The sequence below is a fragment of the Chelonia mydas genome, chromosome 9, assembly GCF_015237465.2.
Source record: "Chelonia mydas isolate rCheMyd1 chromosome 9, rCheMyd1.pri.v2, whole genome shotgun sequence".
Classification (NCBI taxonomy): Eukaryota; Metazoa; Chordata; order Testudines; family Cheloniidae; genus Chelonia; species Chelonia mydas.
In genome coordinates this window covers 33860421-33882886 of record NC_057855.1, presented here as the reverse complement: position 1 = coordinate 33882886, position 22466 = coordinate 33860421, and the positions used below count along the sequence as shown (strand labels likewise).

At 40.7% G+C, this 22466-nt stretch overlaps 1 protein-coding gene across 5 annotated transcripts in view; it reads right to left on the bottom strand.

Moving 5' to 3' along the window:
* LOC102946981 (SPHK1 interactor, AKAP domain containing) overlaps positions 1-22466 on the bottom strand; it is a 100686-nt gene that overhangs the window by 39867 nt on the left and 38353 nt on the right. For all 5 annotated transcript variants that reach the window (XM_027817364.3, XM_043522296.1, XM_043522294.1 and 2 more), the window contains exon 3: positions 17978-18088. In XM_027817364.3, the coding sequence (XP_027673165.2) occupies positions 17978-18088 (111 nt within the window). The remainder of the gene's footprint in view (positions 1-17977; positions 18089-22466) is intronic.

The window sequence follows — 22466 nt, the reverse complement described above, 5'->3', positions numbered from 1 at the left end:
CAGCATCTCTGTTACTCCTCTCAGTCCCTGGGTCCTGACTAGCCCTCCTCCCCATTATAGAGTGGCAGCCATTTTGCCTGTGGGCATGGCTTCAATCTCAGTGAAAACAGTGGGATGTAGCAGCCAACTTTATCAAGGGCAGCCTCACTTCCACATGCAGATAGATAGTAAGGGAATGGTGGCCTTGCTGGCTTCAAACCCACTGACAGTAATAGGAGATGGTGACAATTTTGAATAAGGGAAACCTGGTGATTTATCAGTCTTTCATCACATTTTCATGAGACAAGTAAAAAATACTCCAAAAGTCATAATAAAATAATCAGAGTTGGCAGTACTGGTTACTCCTTATTTCTGTGCCCAACAAACCAATCAGGGCTCCACTGTGGGTTAATGGGGCTCTGTGTCTCAGTCCATTCCTGTTCTAGAAGTTGCAGGATTGGAGCCCTAGCAACCTGAGGCTTGACTCAAAGCCCATTGATTTAAATTGGAGTTATTTCAAAGGGAGACTTTCTAATTCAATGAGCTTTGGATGGCTCATACCCATGCCAACTGCAAGAAACAACTTTTTTTATGCACATCTGGCTAGCATTATAGAAGTAAAACACTATCTAGGTCAGGCATTGAAAGTCAAACACTGTTTTTTATTAAAATAATGCAGTCAGGAATGAAGACAAGAAAATTATAACAGAAAACAACTGAAACCAAATGTACTATTCATTTGAGTAGCACCAACTGACCTATCTCCCTATGTCCACTCTTTCATGGAATGCTTCTGATAAACTTTCAGTATTTAATTTTGTTTCTCCTTTTATTATTTCTGACTTATTACTGAAACTTGGTTATCATGTTAATATAATTCTTTATAAAAGCTTATGTCTATATTACCCATTTCTGCTCAAACGACTCAATTGTGGGCCCTTCTACCTACTGACTTTCTTCTGTAACCATTTAAATGTCAAGTGCAGTCTCTGGATATAATTTATCTATGATATATCTATATATAGATATATATAATTTATCTATGATGTTTAACAAAACCAATAAATCTCATTCCTGGGCCACTCTCAATATCATGTTGGCTGAACTAAACCAATGCTGGCGCAAAAGAAGATGCGACCACTTAACTTTAACATTAATTTTATCTCCAAACATCTTCCTCTTCCTAGTTATACAGAAGCTTACACTAAAAAAAGGGCCAGACTGTTGCCATGGAAAACCCATGTGCTGGAAACTTTTTTGTCTTCCTCTGATTGTTTCATAGTGTGTTGGGGTCACAGAGGAGCTGGCTTCTCAACAGAAAGAGCAGGAATGAGTTTAGATCTGAGATCCGTTGAGGGTCCTCTTGGCTCCCCTGATCTCTATGGCACTATGGTTCCTCCCTCATCCTACAACATAAACATCAAGACTCTTGGCAGATCTGATCTACAATAAGTTAACCATCCAGGAGACTTCATGCAAATGTGTCCAAAGTTTAAAATGCTTCCATATGGCTGAAAAAACAGAGGGAAGATTTTGTGGAAATTTTTGAAATTTCCCTCTTTGGGTTCAAATATTATGAAAATGTCATAGATTCTCACCTGTCATAGATTATGAAGTGCTGCTCTAAACTATTATAAATAAATTAAATGATAATTTACTACAAATAAAAAAACATTAGCAACAGTCATGGAGAGGCAAAGGAAGATAATTAAAAAATAAGTATTTAAATCCGTCCCCCTTATCTGTGCATATTAAATAGTTTTACAGTGCACTAACAGCATTTTTAGAACTCAAAAGAATGACGGAATAAATGTTAAGCCTAATTTTATGCTAATGATTTCACTAAACAAAGATGTCAAGGGAAAACATTCCATCACACTGGCAGGCAGGGATGTTGAATAACCTCAAGCTCCAACTCTTTTGGTTCTCCAGCGTGCATAAGTAAGTGGTAACAAAGCATAAGCACATACTTCAGCTGGATGGAAACACGAGGTGCTGCATTATACTTGTGCCTTTGCATCCAAAGTTAAAGTGTGACTATCTCAGAAAGATTACAAGAGTGCCATTCTCCCAGCGCACTTCTGCTATATAGTAGTACCTCCCAACCAGTGGTCATGCAATTACAAGTACACTTTAGACTTCCAGAACTGATACGCCAAGCTGCTTCTCCTTCCTAACATAACACTGGCATGCATCTCCTATTCAATTTTGTATCCTCTCACGCACAGTGGAGTTGGGATGGTCGGAAGCCCTGGCCACTGAGCTTAGAAGTAGGGCTGACAAGCGATTAAAAAAATGAATCGCACGATTAAACAATAGAATACCATTATTTAAATATTTTTGGATGTTTTCTACTTTTTCAAATATATTGATTTCAATTACAACACAGAATACAAACTGTACAGTGCTTACTTTATATTTATTTTTTATTACAAATATTTGGACTGTAAAAATCAAAAGAAATAGTAATTTTCAATTCACCTAATACAAGTACAGTAGTGCAATCTCTTTATCATGAAAGTTGAACTTACAAATGTAGAATTATGTACAAAAAAACCCTGAATTCAAAAATAAAACAATGTGAAACTTTAGAGCCTACAAGTCCACTCAGTCCTACTTCTTGTTCAGCCAATTGCTCAGACAAACAAGTTTGTTTACATTTACAGAAGAAAAGGATGCCTGCTTCTTGTTTACAAGTCACCTGAAAGTGACAACAGGCGTTCACATGGCACTGTTGTAGCCGGTGTCGCAAGATATTTATGTGCCAGATGTGCTAAAGATTCATATGTCCCTTCATGCTTCAACCACCATTCCAGGGGACATGCATCCATGCTGATGATGGGTTCTGCTTGATAACGATCCAAAGCAGTGAGGACCGACGCGTGTTCATTTTCATCATCTGAGTCAGATGCCACCAGCAGAAAGTTGATTTTCTTTTTTGTTGGTTTGGGTTCTGTAGTTTCCGCATCAGAGTGTCGCTCTTTTAATACTTCTGAAAGCATGCTCCACACTTGATCCCTCTCAGATTTTGAAAGGCTCTTCAGATTCTTAAACCTTGGGTCAAGTGTTGTAGCTATATTTAGAAAACTCACATTGGTACCTTCTTTGTGTTTTGTCAAATCTGCAGCATTGAACATGTGCTGAGTCATCATCTGAGACTACTATAACATGAAATATATGGCAGAATGCTGGTAAAATAGAGCCGGAGACATACAATTTTCCCCCAAGGAGTTCAGTCCCAAATTTAATTAACACATTATTTTTTTTAATGAGCATAATCAGCATGGAAGCATGTCCTCTGGAATGATGGCCGAAGCATGAAGAGGCATATGAATCTTTAGCGCATCTGGCATGTAAATATTTTGTGACGCCGGCTACAACAGTACCATGTGAACGCCTGTTCTCGCTTTCAGGTGACTTGTAAACAAGAAGCAGGCATCCTTATCTTCTGTAAATGTAAACAAACTTGTTTGTCTGAGCAATTGGCTGAACAAGAAGTAGGACTGAGTGGACATATAGGCTCTAAAGTTTTATATTGTTTTGTTTTTGAGTGCGGTTATGTAACAAAAAAACTACATTTGTAACTTGCACTTTCATGATAAAGAGATTGCACTACTATACTTGTATGAGGTGAATTGAAAAATACTATTTCTTTTATCATTTTTACAGTGCAAATATTTGTAATAAAAAATAATATAAAGTGAGCCCTGTACTCTTTGTATTCTGTTTTGTAATTGAAATTGATATATTTGAAAATGTAGAAAAACATCCAAAAATATTTAATAAATTTCAATTGGTATTTTACTGTTTAACAGTGCAATTAATTGCAATTAATTTTTTTAATCATTAATTTTTTTGAGTTAATCGCGTGAGTTAACTGCAATTAATCAACAGCCCTACTTAGAAATCTTCATTGTGGGCTACAACATGTAGAAATGAGTGGGAAATGGTAGTTGCAGTAGACTACACTGGTAAAGTTCCCTAACGGTTGAGAACCAATATTCCAGAGTATAATGTGGCAGTATGGGGACAACTGATGGCTTCCATGACAGGAATGGTTTATATTATACTTCCTTAATTTTTAGGGTGACACGGATTTGGAATAAGAGAATACAATGTGTAGGTGGCACCACAACATCTTTTCCTCCAGGAAAACCAAACTACAACATTTAGCTCTTCAACTCACTGATACAAGAATACAAATAAATAGATTTATCAGCTGCAGCTTTTCAGGGTCATATGCTGGGATTTCCAGTTAAGAGCGAAGAGCTGAAAAAACGAGGAAGGAGCATCAACACTATTATGGGGCTACTGTGAGGCAAATTATTCCGCTTCCTACTCCAGGGGAAAGGGGCTGCAGGACTGGGTCCTATGCATGCTTTGTTTAGGACAAGTCCTCTTTTTAAAGAAAATAAAAGAGATTGGCTAGAGTGTAAGCCTTGAAGGGCAAGTTCATTTCTCTGAGAGAATGGAGGCAGAAACCTAAAAAGGAAAAACCCTGGGAAACCTGGAGGTCTGAGGGCTTTGTCTGGGCTCATTGTAAGATAAATGTTCACTATTATATACAAACAAGAATAAGGGTGAAAATCAAGCACCCAAAAGTTGGGAAAGCAGAATTAAGGTCCCTCGCCCCAGCCTGTCCCTGGCTCTTCCTCATCCCTGGGCGCTGGGGCCAGGCTGCTTCTTCCTGGGCACAAGAAGGGGGGTATAGGAGAAAATGTCTCCCTATGCAATTGCCTGGAAAAGTCCTGCTCTGCCCTAGGCTTTGCAACCCTGCTGAGCACAGATGGATTCTTTGGATAATGTAGTAAAAAACTTCTGCTGAGCATGTGCAAGCAGTGACTATTTCCAGAGGCTTGGCCAGATTTCAGTGGATTTGTAAAGGAATGGCAAAAGGCACCTCTCTGATCCCATACATTTGCTTGAAAATGAAATCATGAATCACCAGCACTCCAATGCTCATAGAACTTGTTGTACAGCTGCATTAGAAAGATTCATCAATTCAGTCAATTTGACATCTTAAATATATGCACTCAAAACCCTAAATGCCACTGCATAATTAGGAACGGAGGCATGGCTGCACCTTGAAATTATTTTTTTTTCTTTATCTGCCGTTCCCATTACTTAGATTTATTTTTGCACTGCTTTAGCAAAAGCCTGAAATTATTAGGCCAAGACCATGGTGTTTACATGAGGTAATATATAAATTGAATTCATATTTATCTGGAACGAAGCATATCTTCTTAGTAATCTCTTTTTGAGGTTTTCAAAACAAAGCACTTTTCAAGCACCTCTCTTGGTAGAGGGTGACAGTTTCTTAATAAGATAAGCACGAGAAGTAGCTGAACTAGAAGATACTGTATACAAATAATACAGCCGTAAAGCAGACAACGTGTGGATAGCAGTAGTAATGAATCTCATGTGTAAAATGACAAAAACAGTACTTTGCATATGCAAGATCTGTAGATATTTAAAAGCTTGCCAGACCAAACAGGGCAAGATTTTGTATCAAGATATGCATGCCCAGCTTCAAGCAGAGGCTATGTTGCTGACATCTGAAGCCAGGATCCATACTGTAAATGTTTTAGCGGTTGGGGCAGAGGACTGCCCTGCACTAGTATAGCTAGAGGGATTAGATTCTCCAGGAAGTACTTTATGATTCTAGCTCCTATGGTTTCAGGAAAGCAGTCTACATCTCTGTTTTCCTGGCATTTTTTCATTCATTTCCCCCATCTGAAGACTTTACATTTAATGATACCTAGCCCTTAAATATTTTTTCATCCACATATTTCAGGATGGTTTACAAAGGATGGTACCAATCCCATTTTACAGAGGAGGGAAGTGAAGTACAGAAGTGAAATTACTTGCCTAATGTCCCAAAGGTTGTCAATATGAAAGCTAGGAAGAGAATTTGAGTCTACTAACTCCTAAGCCAGTGCCCTATCCACTGGACAGAGCCACTATATACTATTCTGTTGTAGACCTCTGTCAGACTAGATTGGGGTAATGAGCCAGCCAAAGCAATGCAAACTGTGATGGCTAGCTGGACACTATCTGGTAGATAGAGGACTGATTATAATTGACAGTATTGAAAGGGCGGTGGCAGGAGTGGGCAGCCTACCCTAGTATTTAGCGAATGGATTGGGAGAACCAGGAGTTGTGGCTTCTGTTCCTAACTCTGCCAGTGACTTCTGTAGTGACCTCTGGACGTCACGTCCATGTCTGTAAAATGGGAATGATAATAGCCAGCTTTGTAGGGTATGCCGATTCCTGACTGAAGGGTGCTATATTTGTTCTGAGTACTATTGTTATATGCACCTCTAGTTTAAAGAGAGAGGAAAAGCCCAGTTTTCTACCGCCCCTGAAATACTGCATTGGTTTATTTGAGGCACAGTCATGGGCAGAAGTTCTGCTGCTGGCTTTTTCCGCAGAGAGGCGGCTAGGTTTCAGTAGTAACATTTTCTTTCCCATTGTCCCACTTATAGTGCATCTAAACCTCTTATCGGGCATGTGTGTGTGTATATATATATTTGATTACAGACTGTTACTAGATAGACAGAAGCTTATTTTTGCAGCCAATAGATCACTGAAGTACAGAACCAGAACAGAGTAACAGAACTGATGTCTGTGTCATTACGTCTGGCTCCCCCCTCCCCCCCGCCACAGTTTGATAATAGTTAACACATTGCTTCCCCACCCCCCATTCAATTCTTCCTTTTCAAGGGATGATCTTTTTAACTTAATTTCTTATGAATGTCTTCATGCTGAGGAGGTGAGGCTTGTGACATTTCAGCAGGCTGGTAGAAAGAAAAAGTACGTTTCCTGGTGGTGTTTCGAGACAGACCTTGATTGTACCCAACATAAATTGCCAACTCAAATATATTCAGTGTAAGAGGAGATCTTTTGGGGAGTTTTCACCTGATTTTCTTGATTAATAATGTTTGCTTTGCCCATGGGGGGGGAGGGATAGCTCAGTGGTTTGAGCATTGGCCTGCTAAACCCAGGGTTGTGAGTTCAATCCTTGAGGGGGCCATTTAGGGATCTGGGGCAAAAATGGGGGATTGGTCCTGCTTTGAGCAGGGGGTTGGACTAGATGACCACCTGAGGTCCCTTCCAACCCTGATATTCTATGATTCTATGATATGTCCATGTGGTTCCATCTCAGCAGTAGCACAGGACAGTATTCAAAGCATGAGGCTTGCATTCAGGAACTCTCGGTTCTGTTCCCTGCTCTACTACTGATTTGCTAAGCCATCTTGTGGCGTGTGTGTAAATCACATAATCTCAATGTGCCTCAGTGTTCCCATCTGTATCTAGAGATAACGCCTTTCTTACTTCACAGGGTATTATGAGGATTAACACAGTAATCTTTGTAAAGCGCTTGGAGATTCTTGGAAGAAGGCAACTCAGAAATGGAAAAATTATTTGCATTTAGATGTAGCATCTTTTGTCATAATCTTAATTTTGGCAGAATTTAGGCTGATTTTCCGGACATTGATTCTCATCACTCCCATTAATGTCATTAAGAGTTATGACTATGTATTGATGACAGTAGCATTGTAGGGCCCAACTCCACTAAGCACCCCTGCTCACCCCACACATGGCAGAACTTGTTCCTTAATAGTTAATGATTAAAGAAGATGTGAAACTGAGTGTAGCAAGTGAAGTATTTGGAATAGCAGGTTATTTACACAGAATAAAAATGACTTGCTTTTGGAAGGTATTTGAACTAATTATCCATACAAATTTAAATGTAGTGCTGCTTGTGTTTAAATTCCATACTTGCCAACATGCCTTTGGCAGAGAAACCAGCTGTAAAATGTAGAAATGAGAACGCTGGGCGGAAGGTGTTTGATTTTCTAAAGAAGTGGATGCAGGATGAGATAAGTGGAAATATGAAGAAGAATGCTTTGGCCTTATCCATTGGAAGAAATCATGAGGGAGAGAAGAGAGATGTGTGTCAATAGTCTGGAGGTCAGGGTGTTCACTGGGGATGTGAGAGACCCAGGTTCATGTTCCTACGCTGCCTGATTCAGATCATGGACTTGCTCACGTGAGCACCCTAAGCACCGTGCAACTGACTAGCCTTTCTCTCCTGATTTTTCACCAATTTTGCAAAGGCCTTCGTTTCATTTCAATGTGGAACAAAAAAATGATTCTGAAACCTCAATTTTTCACACAGTGGAATTCTTGCTTTTTGGCCAGCCCTATGTCTAATACATACTTGCAGTGGGTACTTCTCTGGCCTTACTTAGCTCTCACTTGTACTAATGTAAATCGTGAGCATCTCCTCTGTAGTCAATGGAGTTCACTAGTTTGCATGAAGGCTCCACTATCAACAGCAGAATTCAGCATTGGCCTTAAAGTCCACGCAAATCAGCAAAGATGGAGAGCCCTGTGGGGACACAGCAACTTCAAAGCTAGCATGATCCTTCCCTTTCTCCTCAGCTATCCACAGGACTGGAGAAAGTGACAACTGCCCTCTTCTGGGCGTGAGAGTGGAAGGAAATTAGACACTTGCTTTCCCTCTCCTCTACCTCAATCTTTGTTAGCTTGGGGCCATGTAAATAATCTGTTAGCCCTGTCAGGTTCTCAAATACCCAGGCTCTCATTCTGTTCAGTGTGCATGTATAACTCATTAATGTCAATGGACCTATCTTATTTCTCTGCCTCACTCATCTGATATACAGTCAGATTCATCTTGAGATGGGCAATTACTACTTGAATAATATCCTTCTGGTTTGGGGCAGGAGTGGAAAAGGGGGTTTTGTTTGTTTTTTTGCTGATGTAAAAACAATACTTAGTGCTGTGTATCTTCAGGGTGAAACACAAACGTGAGCTAACTAATCCTCACAGTCGCCTGTGGGATAGGTATTATCTCCTTTGTACAAATGGGGAAACAGAGGTTAAGCAGTGGGATTAGAACTAATGGTTTCCTGGCATCCTGTGCTGTGCTTACATTCTTGTGGCAGAGGGCTGTTGTAAGGACAATAGATACAGGGAGCAAAGGAACAGTAAAGAGCATTCTCTTTTCTTCATTTTGTATTAATCTTTTCACTTTAACTTCACTTAAAACGTAGCAACTATAGAAAAATAAACATCCCCACTAAGAAGCGAATAGCTCCCTTCTTCAGACACTTATATGGAGCTTCATCGGAGTGCTGTACGGTACAAACCATTTACCCTTATAGTTCAGTAACTCACTGAGACATGATTCTCTATTGTTAACAACCCCTTTCAATTTAATGCAAAATGTCTGAGTAAGGTTTTCAGTTCAGTGGCTTTTTAAAAATTCTCTGGCCTCCCCCAATTTCCTATAACATGTACAGCTTTTGCACATCTCAGTAGCTTAGATTCTCAATAGTTCAGATCTCCAAAATGAACCACCTCTTCTAACAACCCTGTGCAGGTTGTCAGTAGGGACTGAACCTGAAAGCACAAATCTCTACCACTTGAATTCAAGGAGTATCTCATCAGTTAGGAGCAGCTGCTGATGGCCATCCTCTGCACCAGCTACAAGGCAGCTGGGCGCAGGTGGCCAGTATGTTACATAGTTACCACTTTTGTGTTGTGTTATGTGTTGACTGAATGGGCCACATAGCCCATGACAACCCACCCACCTAATAACTGTAAACTCTCAGCCAATCAGAGGCAAGAGGGTTGTCGGTATAAATATTTGCTCTCTGCAATCAGTCAATAGGAATGTGGAATAACCTCTCTCCCTGAAGGGAGATGGGGAAGCGTCTGCATACAGTGTTCAGGAAGCTCATTTACGTGCGATCCCCCCACCCCACCCCATGTAGCTCCACAAGTGCTGCCAGTGGAGCAGATGAAGGTTTCAGCTGCTCCCCTTGACTGTAGCTGACTGTCCCTGGGAGCAGTCAGCCCGCAGTACAGATCACTTCCATGACCTCCTGAGTCTTCTGATTCCCTCCCGTTCATGTGAACTGGGCCCAGGATACGGCCTTCAATAGCTGTTCTCTTCCCCTCAAACTTAAATCCCTTCAAAACGTGTTCATGGTACTAAGAGGCCTTAGTGCACTTTGGCAAGAGCTGATGAAAAAATACATCTGAAATTTGGTCCTAATTATATTTGAGAAGGTCCATAACTCAGATATCTTGGTGGGTTTATACCAACCATGGGTTGATAAGTTAAAGACTGCCCTTATTTTAATGGCATGGCTGCATCTGTGAGTCAGCCAGAGTCCTGTCTCCATATTTCACAGCTTCAGCGACAGCTGTGACTGTTTTCTTCTCATTAAGGGTTATTCCTTTTGGTTTTGATGTAATTAATTGTCACTTATGATTTATACTTAAAGAAAATATGCCAATAAATATTTATGCCATGTGTGCCATCTGCTCCCTTTTGCTGTCCTGTATATAAAATATGTCAATAATTAGTTTAACACATTTCTATTCACCTCACGCTGTAATTTATGTTATAGTGAGCCCTGTGGTTATGACAGCAGGAAATTATCATAGACCTGGGCAAGAGGTTTGTTTTGGAAGTAACATCAGGGTTCCCATTTCTTAAGGAACTAGATCTTGGTGCTTTATGAAAGTGACATCTTAAGATCCTGAGGGGGACATTGGCTGCACTGCTACACATAAACCTCCCAGCTCTATGGAGCAGTATTTATAGCATTGCCAGAGATAGGCCCAATTCTTCCACTGATAGGTATGCAAGAACTGCTATTATTTTTACTGTGTGGTAAGTTAGGTGGGTGGATCACAGGGGATAAGAGAAGATGGCAGCTCCAGGTTGAAGACCAGAGGGTAACCAAACCAGATGTTAAAACCCAAAGTTTAGTGTCAGTCTCTTCTTTCCCCACAAAAAAGATTACCAAAAGAATTCTGGGCTCTGTATAAAAATGAGTGTAGCGCTGGTTAGAAAGTGCTGACAAACAAATGTTTAGCAAGTGTACAAAGCCAATATAAAGACAGCAGTTAAATACGATGGTAGTTCCTTCTGAAAGCAAATGCATGCAAGATCAGTACATAAAGGAAGATCTTGACTCACAGACTTTAAGGTCAGAAGGTCAGATCATGATCATCTAGTCTGACCTCCTGCACATTGCAGGCCACAGAACCTCACCTACCCACTCTTGTATTAGACCCGTAACCTCTGGCTGAGTTACTGAAGTCCTCAAATCATGATCTGAAGACTTCAAGTTACAGAGAATCTGCCATTTACACTATTGTATACCTGTAAGCGACCCGTGCCCCATGCTGCAGAGGAAGAGGAAGACCCCCAGGGTCTCTGTCAATCTGACCAGGGGGAAAATTCATTCCTGACCCCAAATATGGTGATCAGTTAGACTCTGAGCATGTGGGCAAGGGCAAGGCCCACCAGCCAGACACCTGGGAAAGAATTCTCTGTAGTAACTCAGAGCCCTCCCCATCTAGTGTCCCATCATCAGCAATTGGAGATATTTGCTGCTAGCAGTCACAGATAGGCTACATGCCATTGTAGGAGGTCTCATCATACCATCCCCTCCATAAACTTATCAAGCTCAGCCTTGAAGTCAGTTAGGTTTTTTGCCCCCACTGCTTCCCTTGGAAGGCTGTTCCAGAATGTCACTCCTCTAATGGTTAGAAACCTTCATCTAATTTCAAGCCTAAACTTGTTGATGGCCAGTTTATATGCATTTGTTCTTGTGTCCACACTGCTGCTTAACTTAAATAACTCCTTTTCCTCCCTGGTGTTTATCTTTCTAGTATTTATAGAGAGCAATCATCTCTCCCCTCAGCCTTCTTTTGGTTAGGCTAAACAAGCCAAGCTCTTTGAGTCTTCGTTCATAAAGTAGGTTTCCCATTCCTCGAATTCTCCTAGTAGCCCTTCTCTGCATCTGTTCAAGTTTGAATTAATCTTTCTTAAACATGGGAGACCAGAATTGCACACAGTATTCCAGATGAGGTCTTTACCAGTGCTTTGTATAATGGTATTAACACTTCCCTTTGTGCTGCAGATGATTTTCCATATACTTTCAGCATAAAGTATAACTGGACCATGCATAAAGAAACACCAGAGATTTCAGTGAATCACTTAATCCACATAGAGCAAGTGATTCACTGGAATCTCTGGTGTTTCTTTACACACCTTAAATTATATACACACATGATGATGTAGTATATATAAACATTTTTTCAGCATCACTATCAGAGGGGTATATTTCTTCTGTTCCTAATGGCAAAAACTTGGATGAATTGAAAATTCACTCCCAAAAGAGTACTGCTAAACCATTTAAACTACACTGCCTACACCATCATGTAGTCTGTGTATTCAGTATATGTTGCAGAAAAATTGTTTCAGGAATGGTTACATTTTTAAACATTGTACTGAAACTGTTCCCACAACCCGCTACCTATAAAGCCAGGTATCTGAGTGACCTGTCTGACTGTATAGGTCTCAGAGGGAGCCATAAACACACTTAAAATTACCTTAAAAAGATCAGAGGAATCAGGGAGGAGGAGATGAGCTGGAATGGGTTTGGTGGTCCTATCTTCCCACGCCCATCATGGAGGGGTGAAGCCTCACCTTGCACCCCTTTAAGAGTGGCATGATCCCTGGCCAGTCTAGGAGGCCCTTTGCTTCCCTACTGAGGCAGTGTGACAACATCCTCCAAGACAGGACTGTGGTTTTATGCCACAACTGAGCCCTCAGCTGTTGATTCCTATTCCTTGTCAAGATATAATTAAGGTATTGTCAAACTGAACAGTAAGATAGGGCTTAGGACTAAAAATACCCCTGCTAATTATGGCTTAGGTCTGGAAAACGAAGGCTGGATTTCAATTTGTGAAAGATATAATGCTGTTCTGTAAGATGCTCAAATAACCATGGGACTGAAAGGTAAAATAAACACACTCTCCTAATTCCCGGTCTAGATGCCCAATTGTAGGAGTAAAGCTGTACAAGTGCATAACGTTTAGGGCTGCCTAAACAGAGCTGCTACAAATTCTACAAATACACAAAGTGGATTTTTCCCATTTTACCATGATCAGACTTTTAATTTTCATTTAAAAATACCACAACAAAATGGCTTCTTTAGCTATGAACAATATAGATTACACTTATGGATTTTTCTGAATGTTGCTGCTCAAAAGCATCCATAATATCTTTTACCATTCACATGTGTCTATGTACACACCTGAACTTATATATGCACATGATGATGTAGTATATATAAACATTTTTTCAGCATCACTATCGGAGGGGTGTATTACTTCATCCCTAATGGCAAAAACTTGGATGAATTGAAAATGTACTCCCAAAAGAGTACTGCTAAACCATTTAAACTGCCTACACCATCATGTAGTCTGTGAATTCAGTATATGTTGCAGAAAAACTGTTTCAGGAATGGTTACATTTTTAAACATTGTACTGAAACTGTTCCCATAACCCACTACCTATAAAGCCAGGTATCTGAATGTCCTGTCTGACCGTATAGGTCTCTGAAGGAGCCATAAATACACTTTAAATGACCTTAAAAAGAGCTTTTCTATACATTGTGTCATGACTTTAAAGTTAGAAATGAGTACGGGGGTGGGGGGGGGTGGTATAGGGAAGCTGGGAAATGCTTCCAACCCCCTTTCTCAATGGTATACAGCTTCTGTTTCTAGTCCTGCAGGGCCAGAAAATACCTGACCTTAAATATACAGTGTTTTATGTCTAGAAAAGCAGTCCCTGGTCCAGGGCTTAATTTTACCTACACTGGAATCCTCTCACCCCCCATTGGAAAAACACATTGGCCTATGCTTGGAAAAAGAAGGGGAATATTTCTCAGGCAAGACAATTTAATGAATAAATAAATGGTACCTGTAGAAAGCCTCATTACTTCAAGTGGGAAAATCATGTGTGATTTATGCAGCTTATGATAAATGAGCGCAGATTAATCCTTTGCACAATAGCATCACATATCTTGTTTTACACCTCCACCTCCCTCTTTTTAAAAAAATATATTTAGAAATAATGTGGAGAGTTCTTAAAAATACTGTTGAGATTCTTTTGTGTCCCTTTGGTAGTAAAGCCCTTAGATTCAAGAATCTAACTGTACAGGCCTTGAAGGTAGGAGAAAAATTCCAAGTAATGGTTTAGAAACCTCCAAAAAGTTTCCTAAAATGTCTTTCCTCTGCATAATGTTATGATATTAAGGTCCTATGTTTCAGGAGCTTCCAGGGCTAGAGGCAGCTTGCTTCCTTCTTAAAGATATAACAAACCAATCGCAGATTCAACACTGAAAATTATCCATCCTAGCTCTGCAGTCAGTGTAATTTAAGTGGTGGAGGGACAGAAGGAAACCCTTCAGGTTTCTGTTTCTAAACAGGGTTTGTTTGGAAACTGTTCCAATGTTGGTAATATTAGATGTAGTCCTGCAGAGGAAGATGGTAGAGTGGTCAAAGGTTTTTTGACAAATGCCCTTTATCAGATGGCTATCACCACCCCACAGAGGGAAAGAGGTGTGTGGTTAAACAGAGCTCATTAATCTTCTCAAGTCAGCAACATTACAGACATTCTCATTAAAGTTCAGTATATTTTTATAGTAATTTGAGCTGCTCATTCACAAGATGCACCCAATGAATCCATATATTTTATTGTATGATGGCTTTTGATTAGTTCTTCATTCCTTGCCAAAAAAAAAAAGGCTTTCTGTAATTAGCTACACTTTCTAATTTACACTGCTAAAATTCAACATTATGGCAAAGCTACATATTACTTTATTTCTAATCCATTTGGAAACCACTACAAAACAAATCACTATTGATCAAGCTAGGTTTAATTTAGTGTCAGTGCTATTGTTCACATTTTCTTTAAAGATGAAAGATTTTATATCAGGGGTGGGCAAACTTCCCGGCCAATGGGAGCTGCAGGGGGCAGTGCCTGCAGGCAAGGACAGCGCACGGAGCCCTCTCCCTCCTCTCCCCCAGGAGCCACATGGACGTGGTGCCGGCTGCTTCCTGGAGCAGCGCAGGGTCAGGGCAGGCAGGGACCCTGCCTTAGCCCCACTGCACCATGCGGCTGTCAATCCATAGTTCACCCTCCCCTGTTTTATATGAACTGCCAGTACATCCTATTCTACAGGACCACAACAATGGACTTTAGCATGAAGTTATGTGAGGTAATTTATGTCCATTGGTTGTCTACCTGTCAGCTGAATGAAAAGTCACCATATAACCAGAGAATGGACAGCAGTGATATACTTCTAGCTGTGATTCCTGTACACACCAACTATTGTAGATGATCATAGCGAACAGATCCTCCAATGACTATCTACACACCTTGCTTGCTCTCAGATGGTTCGACCATTCATACAAGGTTCAAGTAAGGCAAGCCTGGATTTAGACAGGCAGCCTGCAGGATGTTGCAGGTTCCATTTATTTTGCAATTGCACAAGCCTCCTACCCAAATTTTCAAAGCAAATGATGGCTTGATGGAAACAAGCTTAAATGAGGGTACCTGGTACAGGGTATGCTAGGAATCAGCAGACCTCCTAGCGTTTATAACACTGGTCCACACAAGAGTTCACAATCTCTCATTTAGAGTAAGGAAGAAAAACCTTTGTGTGAAAGTTTTTTTTTAACCCTCTTTAAAAAATAATGGGGTCCCACATATATCAGAAAGACCAATTCTGTTTAATCATTCTCGTTGTCTCTCTGTGAGCAGGAAGCCTGTCACAGTTTAGTTAAAAAGATTAATGTTAATGTACTTGCCAGCATATGTAGGGCAGCCACACATCTATTTTTATTTGTACTAACTGTGCTAATCCATAATGGGATGTGATGACAGCAACCAATATTCATGGAAGACAATTTTGAGATGAGCTGTGGGTATTAACAACTAGACACCATAGACCACATACACCTAAAATGAAAACTCATTCATTCAAAGGAAAATTGAATACTCAATAGGTAAAAATATTACTGTCTGCCTTTGGTAAAAGCAAACAATAACAAGAGTGTATTAAATACAAAAGACCATAGTGGTTTTACAGACATAAGCTGCATTCAGTGGGACATTGGAAGCTCCCACTAGGGCAAAGGCAGTGTGCTTAAAAGAGACACAGTACCGCTCAGAGCACTGGGAAGAGCAGCTTCTCCTCCCCTCTTTGCAAGAGGGTAGTACGTACTCTCTCCTAAGTAGGATCTACTCCACTGGTTAATGGAGGACATGGAGGAGGGCATCCTCATGTCTCTGTCCCACTCCCCAAGTCCTCCACTATTTTTGGAATGTCTATCATGCCAGTGGCACAGGGTGAGATTCTTTGCACTCCTTTGGCATGTGTGCTGGGATCGTGCTCATTCCTTGCATCCAAGTGCAGTTTTGTTGTGTTCCCTTATCACTCTGGTGAACCTCTGTAGGACCAAACACAATCTTGCCAAGGTAACTCAGTGGGGAGGGCACCTTAAACAAACACAATTACCGGTAATTTAAATTCTCTGCCCCACTTCAAAGTTTGAATACTAAGACAAAAACTTTGGAAAATGGTTGCCTAAAGTTAGGTACCCATTCTTGGGCACCTAAATTAATTGCCTAACTTTAGGCAACAACGTTTGAAACTCTGGCCTATGCTTTTTTAGGAGTATGTCAATCAGGTATAGAAACAAAACTTCAATTCTGCTTATATCAGCATCATAACTAAAACATTTCAGTAGCAAGATTTAATGCCACCTTCTAAAATTTAAGCTGACCTAAGATTCTGGGCCATCACAAAAGTAAGCTTTTGCTTTTGCTTTCTAGCATTAACTATTGTATTTGAAAGAGCTTCTAAAATTAGGTATACACAATTTATCCCTCATGAGCATAAAGTTGTTTCCATGTCTAATAATAGTGAGGATTATTTAAAGGGTAGCTTTTTTTTTTTTTTTTGAACAATCAAGCCACAACTCAATGGAATTGCTTCCCTCCCCCCCTTCTCCGTTTTTCTTGTACAATGAATATCAGCTAGGCACCAAGATTCTACTATGCAGGCTGCAAAAGCTTCTGTGCAGGGATCGGAGGGAAGGGGGCAAGGGTCATGCCTCTATTCTATAGGGGACCTGTCATGCAGGGTGGGCAAGAGTATGCCATAAGAAGAACAGGGCAGGGCTGAAGGATCCTAATAGCCTCCTCCCAAGAAAGGAGGGGTTGGGGCATTGCAGAGTTTTGCAGCATCAAGGCTGCAGTAGCAACTTTGGTCAATTGCACGTTTACACAAGAGTTTGGTGGGGTGTGTGCCTCAGAACAGCAGACTTACAATGAGTTTCTATTACTCAAAGGGGACAGCTACACAGCAAAAACAAAACAAAAAATGCAGGAGACAGTCTCAGAGCCTGGGTCAACTGCCTTGGGCATGTGCAGTGAAGGGGAGGCTCTCAGAGCCCAGGCTCCAGCCCCAGCAGGAAAGTCTACACTGCTATTTTTAGCCCTCTAGGGCGATCCCAAGTCAGCTTCCCCACACTATGTGACTTGCTGCTGCAGGGCTTTTTTTGCAGTGTAGACTTACCCTAAAATGGTATATTTCTTAGTGGCCAGTTCTGAGAGATGCTGAAAGCCCAGCTCCCCTTGACTGAAATGGGAGTTGAGGGAACTCAGTACCTTGCAGGATCAGACCCTTAGCATGGAATGGTTGAGAATGGAATATTGAGATGGAAATTTCATTTAAAACATGGAAGAATTCTCTGTATGCTTATTTTTTAGCCTTATCTGTCTGCTGTGGACTATGATGGTCCATATGATGATCAATATGATGGTCCTAAGTCTGTAGGCAAACTTCCAAAGTGATCTTTTCAGTGTCTACTGTATACAAATCTATGCCTGTATTCTAGCTTTGCCTGTTTATTTAACTGTCTTAATCCAGATTGAAGTTTAGGATTTCCAGTTTTAGGTTAAGTAACTGATTACATATTTTTTCTGCTACCACGCAGTGATATTTTTTTAATGGCTGATTAATTTGTGCCTTCATTGAGACAACTCCCTTCCCTCACCTTTCCCCACATGGGTGTAACACTTCTGTGTACTTACTGAAGCACATTTGTTTTCTGATTTGTCTTCCACAAAGCCAATTCGGCACGGTGTCCTCTGATTCTGTAGCCAGTAGTCAGTTGACTCTAGTAGACTGTTGCTGCAGAGAACCTGTTAAAATAGATGAATTTACTTAGTTCTAATTTGCTTGAAATAATGGCCTGGATTTTCACCTTTTTAAGTAAATGGGAGTCTTGCTAGTAAGTTTCATTTGGGACAATATTGAGACTTTTGTTCCTTTTGGAAAAATATATACTTAATCAAAATGAGATTACAGAAATTTACACCTCCCTCAAAGTCGTATCATGTTTACTTCGGAAGTGAAGGCCTTGAAGATATTTGAAGATATTTTTTGACTATCAAACACCCACATTTTTATTGGAATACAGATGCGGGGGCTTTAAACTGGTGGACATGAATAGCAAAAAATGAATTTGAAAAAAAGGCCTTTAGAGGGAAGTAACATACCATTTTAATTCTACTGGCGGTCTCAGGGCTGGAGGCTGCCAGTGTACCATGCATGTCATTTTCATATCTGAGTGCTCACTTGAGAAGCTGGAAGTAGTTAAGTATCATTTTAGTCAATATTGAGCTCACTCCTGTGTTTGTTGAAGTCAGTGAGGGTTTTGCCATTGACTCCAATAAGACTAACGTGGTGTCTCCACCGCAGTGAGGCGACTGCTGCCGCTCCCCCGTGGACTCTGCCTGTGCCTCTCGCGGTGCTAGAGTACAGGAGTCAACAGGAGAGTGCTCAGGGATCGATTTATCGCGTCTAAACTAGATGCAATAAATCGATCCCCGCCCGCCAATCTGGTGGGTAGTGAAGACATACCCTAAGAGTTCCCCTTATGAGTTCAACACTGCAGCCCTTACTCAGACCCATAGTCCCCATTAGGAGTTTTGGCAAAGTAAAGACCAAGTTACTGTGCCTCTTCTTCCTATCTTTGCCCCGTCACTAAAGACTACTTCCAATGTTTGGCTTTGACTCTTTCTAGTCTACAATCTTACAAGGTGGGTGGTGCAGCCTCTAGAATTAATTTAATCCCTTATGTTGCTATTCCTTGACAAATATGGAACACAATGTCCAACAGAGCCAAATAATCTTTTTGATAAAGAAATCTCTGCTATATTATGTATTTTCATTACTACAACAGATTTGCAAGCAATTACACTTAGCATAACAAAAAAGGGTATTTTCTTTCTGAATGTGGCATGACATAATTTATTGAAATGCCTCAGATTTGTAAGACTGAAATTGTTTTGAAACTGTGACTCACATTACACATGCTGATTGCGCCAAAGAATTGTACCAGTATGTGTTTAGGAGTATGTTCTCATTTGCTTCACACTTTCTGTGGGCCAAAATAGCTATATTTGAAAATAGGTGGACTGATACTGCAGTAAGCTTATTGGCCAGCTGTAGAAAGTATCCTAACATAAACTGGGGGGAGTGGCTGAAAATGTGCGCGATCTCCAGTCACCCTTCCATGGAAAGGGAACAGAACAAACCACATGATACATGCTCCATCTAGGGAGAAAGAACGGTCCTGCAGCATGGGTCGTAGCCTGGGATGCAGGAGAACTGAGTCCTATTTCTCACTCTGCCATAGCAAGTCTATGTTATCTTGGACAAGTCAATTAGTTGTTCTGTGCCTCAGTTCCCAATCTGTAAAATGGGGATAATAGCACTTTCCTACCTCCCATTCAGATATTTCAGTAATAGCAGACATAAAACTTCCTTGGGAAGATTGATCTCATGCTAGAGATACTGCACTCCTTATGCATACAGTACCTATGAGAACTTCCTGGCAACATAATAAAACTCTGTTTAGCAGGAAGGACTGGGATAACTGTTGTGAGCATTTGTTTTACATGGATACTCTGGATTTTATAGGTGAAATATAGGAGGAAATAGACACAAAACAACATAAAATTCATTAGCAAGAACACAAAGATATCACATGCACTGGAGAATTATCTCATGACAATTTTTCATATGTTCGTCATCTATGCACAGACTATACCATAAGTTGCCTAGCTCCATTTCTCCCACAGCACAGGAAGATGGTGGTGGCTTCTATCTGGGTAAACGCTGTTATTACTATTTAAAATAGGCTAGGATTTCTGAGTAGCAGGATGGATTAATTCGTTTGCCAATGCTTTAAATGTGGCCAGCCTGGCAAATAATAATGAGAAGGCAGGAGACTTTTCAATTACCTTTAAAAATGGGGCTGAATTGTTATTCTAGGCTACCACCACATTTCTGTTGTTCTCAGTCCTGGAGATGCAGCACACAATACACAACCCAGGTAGATACATTTGCACCCTCTGGATTCGGGGCTCGTGCCTGCACTACTAGTGCTGCTCCACAAGATGGAGCTGTCAATCATCCTGGTGATATGACCTGTGGGAACTCTCCTTTCATCCCTAGCTACACTCCTACAATGGTGCTTGTGAGGGGCCTGAGTACAGCTGTCTACAGCAGTTTTGCACACTGCTTGCACCCAGGAGTTCTCCCCAGCTGGCTGAGGTCCTTCCTCATCCTTTATATGCTGCTGCAGCAGAATACAGGGGCATAGTGTGGGAAGAATCCCTCACATAGAAAATGCCTATACTAGAGCATGCATGCAATTTCCTGCTCCATCAACCTGGTACGCTTCCCCATCTGCAGATTTTTCCATGGAAAAGGATGATCTGGCCGTAATATTTTAACAAGGATTGGACAATTGCAGGAATAAGAATAGCAAGAACAGTGACACTAGCTATAAACCACCTTGTGTGGTTAATCATCTTCACCCTGTAGGGATATCAGAAAGCATATTTGTGAAATGGATTTATGTTTCATTCTGATTTCTTACAATTCTTGCATAACATGAACTATGCACTAACTTCTCCTCACTCTTGTTTATGAAACAATGAAGTGCCATGTTTTAAAACCATACATTTACTACCATGTTTCAAGTAATCAAAATGCAAATATCTTGCTTTATCACTGTGCTGGGATAAAATTATAAAACCGTGCTTGACTTTCAATCTTATTGTGTATGAACCTTGTGAATTCTCCTCTAATAATACACTTTCAGTGGGAAACAAGAGCTATCTCTGAGCTCTAATAGCTTCTGTCATTATTGTGTAGCCTTTTATATTGATGCCCCACTAAAGACAAAAAGAAGGTCGTAGGCAGGTACTGTACTACTGGATATGGTGAGTATGCTGTATATTTGTTTACAAAAAGTCACCCTGGAGAGAGTCAAAAGCAAGACTCGTCTCTGTGATGAACTGTGCTTATCTGTATTGCAAATACATCAATAATTCAATTACAAAAATCACTTGGTAACAAGCAATTCCAAATGATACTCAACTGACAACATTCACTAAGTGGCAACTAGAGGGTTGTCTTCATGTAGGCTGGGAGATTTTCAGGACTATGCTTTGCTTAAGTAAAATGTCCCCTCCATATGTTGTGAATGGTCCCTGGAATGCTTTCCATGTGTCTGCAACAGCCTCACTGAAGTATTCTTGGGCAGTATGACACCACGCTACCAGAACTCCTACCTGTGGCCAATGTCATGCACTTGTTAGCAAGCAGGCAGCCTGTTGCACCCACATGGAGCCCCTGTGACTTCAGGGGGGCTCTGCATGGGGGCAGCACAGAGGACACATGCTCTTAATTGATATTGGCCTATAGTAGCTGCTGTCCACTGAGAAGGCTCCATTGACTTGTTTGACTCAGGGGCAGATAGAGGGGAGGAATAAATACAAAACTGCCTCCGATAACTAGACTCTGAGAGCCAAATTCAGTTCTTTATGTGAGCCCGGGCAACCCCACTGAGAGACTGAGTGGTTGTTGTTATTCACCTCCATTTTACTGAAGAGAGTATTAGTCTTCCTTGTGCTCAGTGCTGTATACTGTGGCTATGATGTGGTCACAATCTCAAGGATGTTACATTTTAAATTAGATGATACAATTAAAACCTTCTGAGCCTGATTCTCCATTGCTTTTCTTGCACTCTGGATAGTCACTTGCATACATATATCACATGCTTACCAGGTGTAAAATGCTCCCATTCTGAATTTGGTAACAGTCTGTCTCCTTCACACAGCTGTAAATGATTACACTAGATGTAAGGCACTGGGGTTGGGGGTATGTACAGGCTTTATAGACTGCTCCTTCAAGGTGCAAATGCTGATTTTACATCTGAAGACTGGACACTATATTTAGCAATCCATTCTAGTTCTTCAGGAAAAAATATATTTACATAAAAGGTTCCTGGCTACCAAAACACAGGGATATTAACTTCACCCTTTCCATTTGATATTGGTTTATGAATACAACAGCTAACACTTCCTCATGTTTTTAGCAGAGAGAAGAGCGTAAAGTAAGAGCTACCTCTATGGCAAAAGAGGTCAAATAGTTGGGAGTCTTTGGTCTGTCCAGGAAAGGGGAATGAAGAAGTGTGTCCAAACTTCACAACAAATCCTGGCCTTC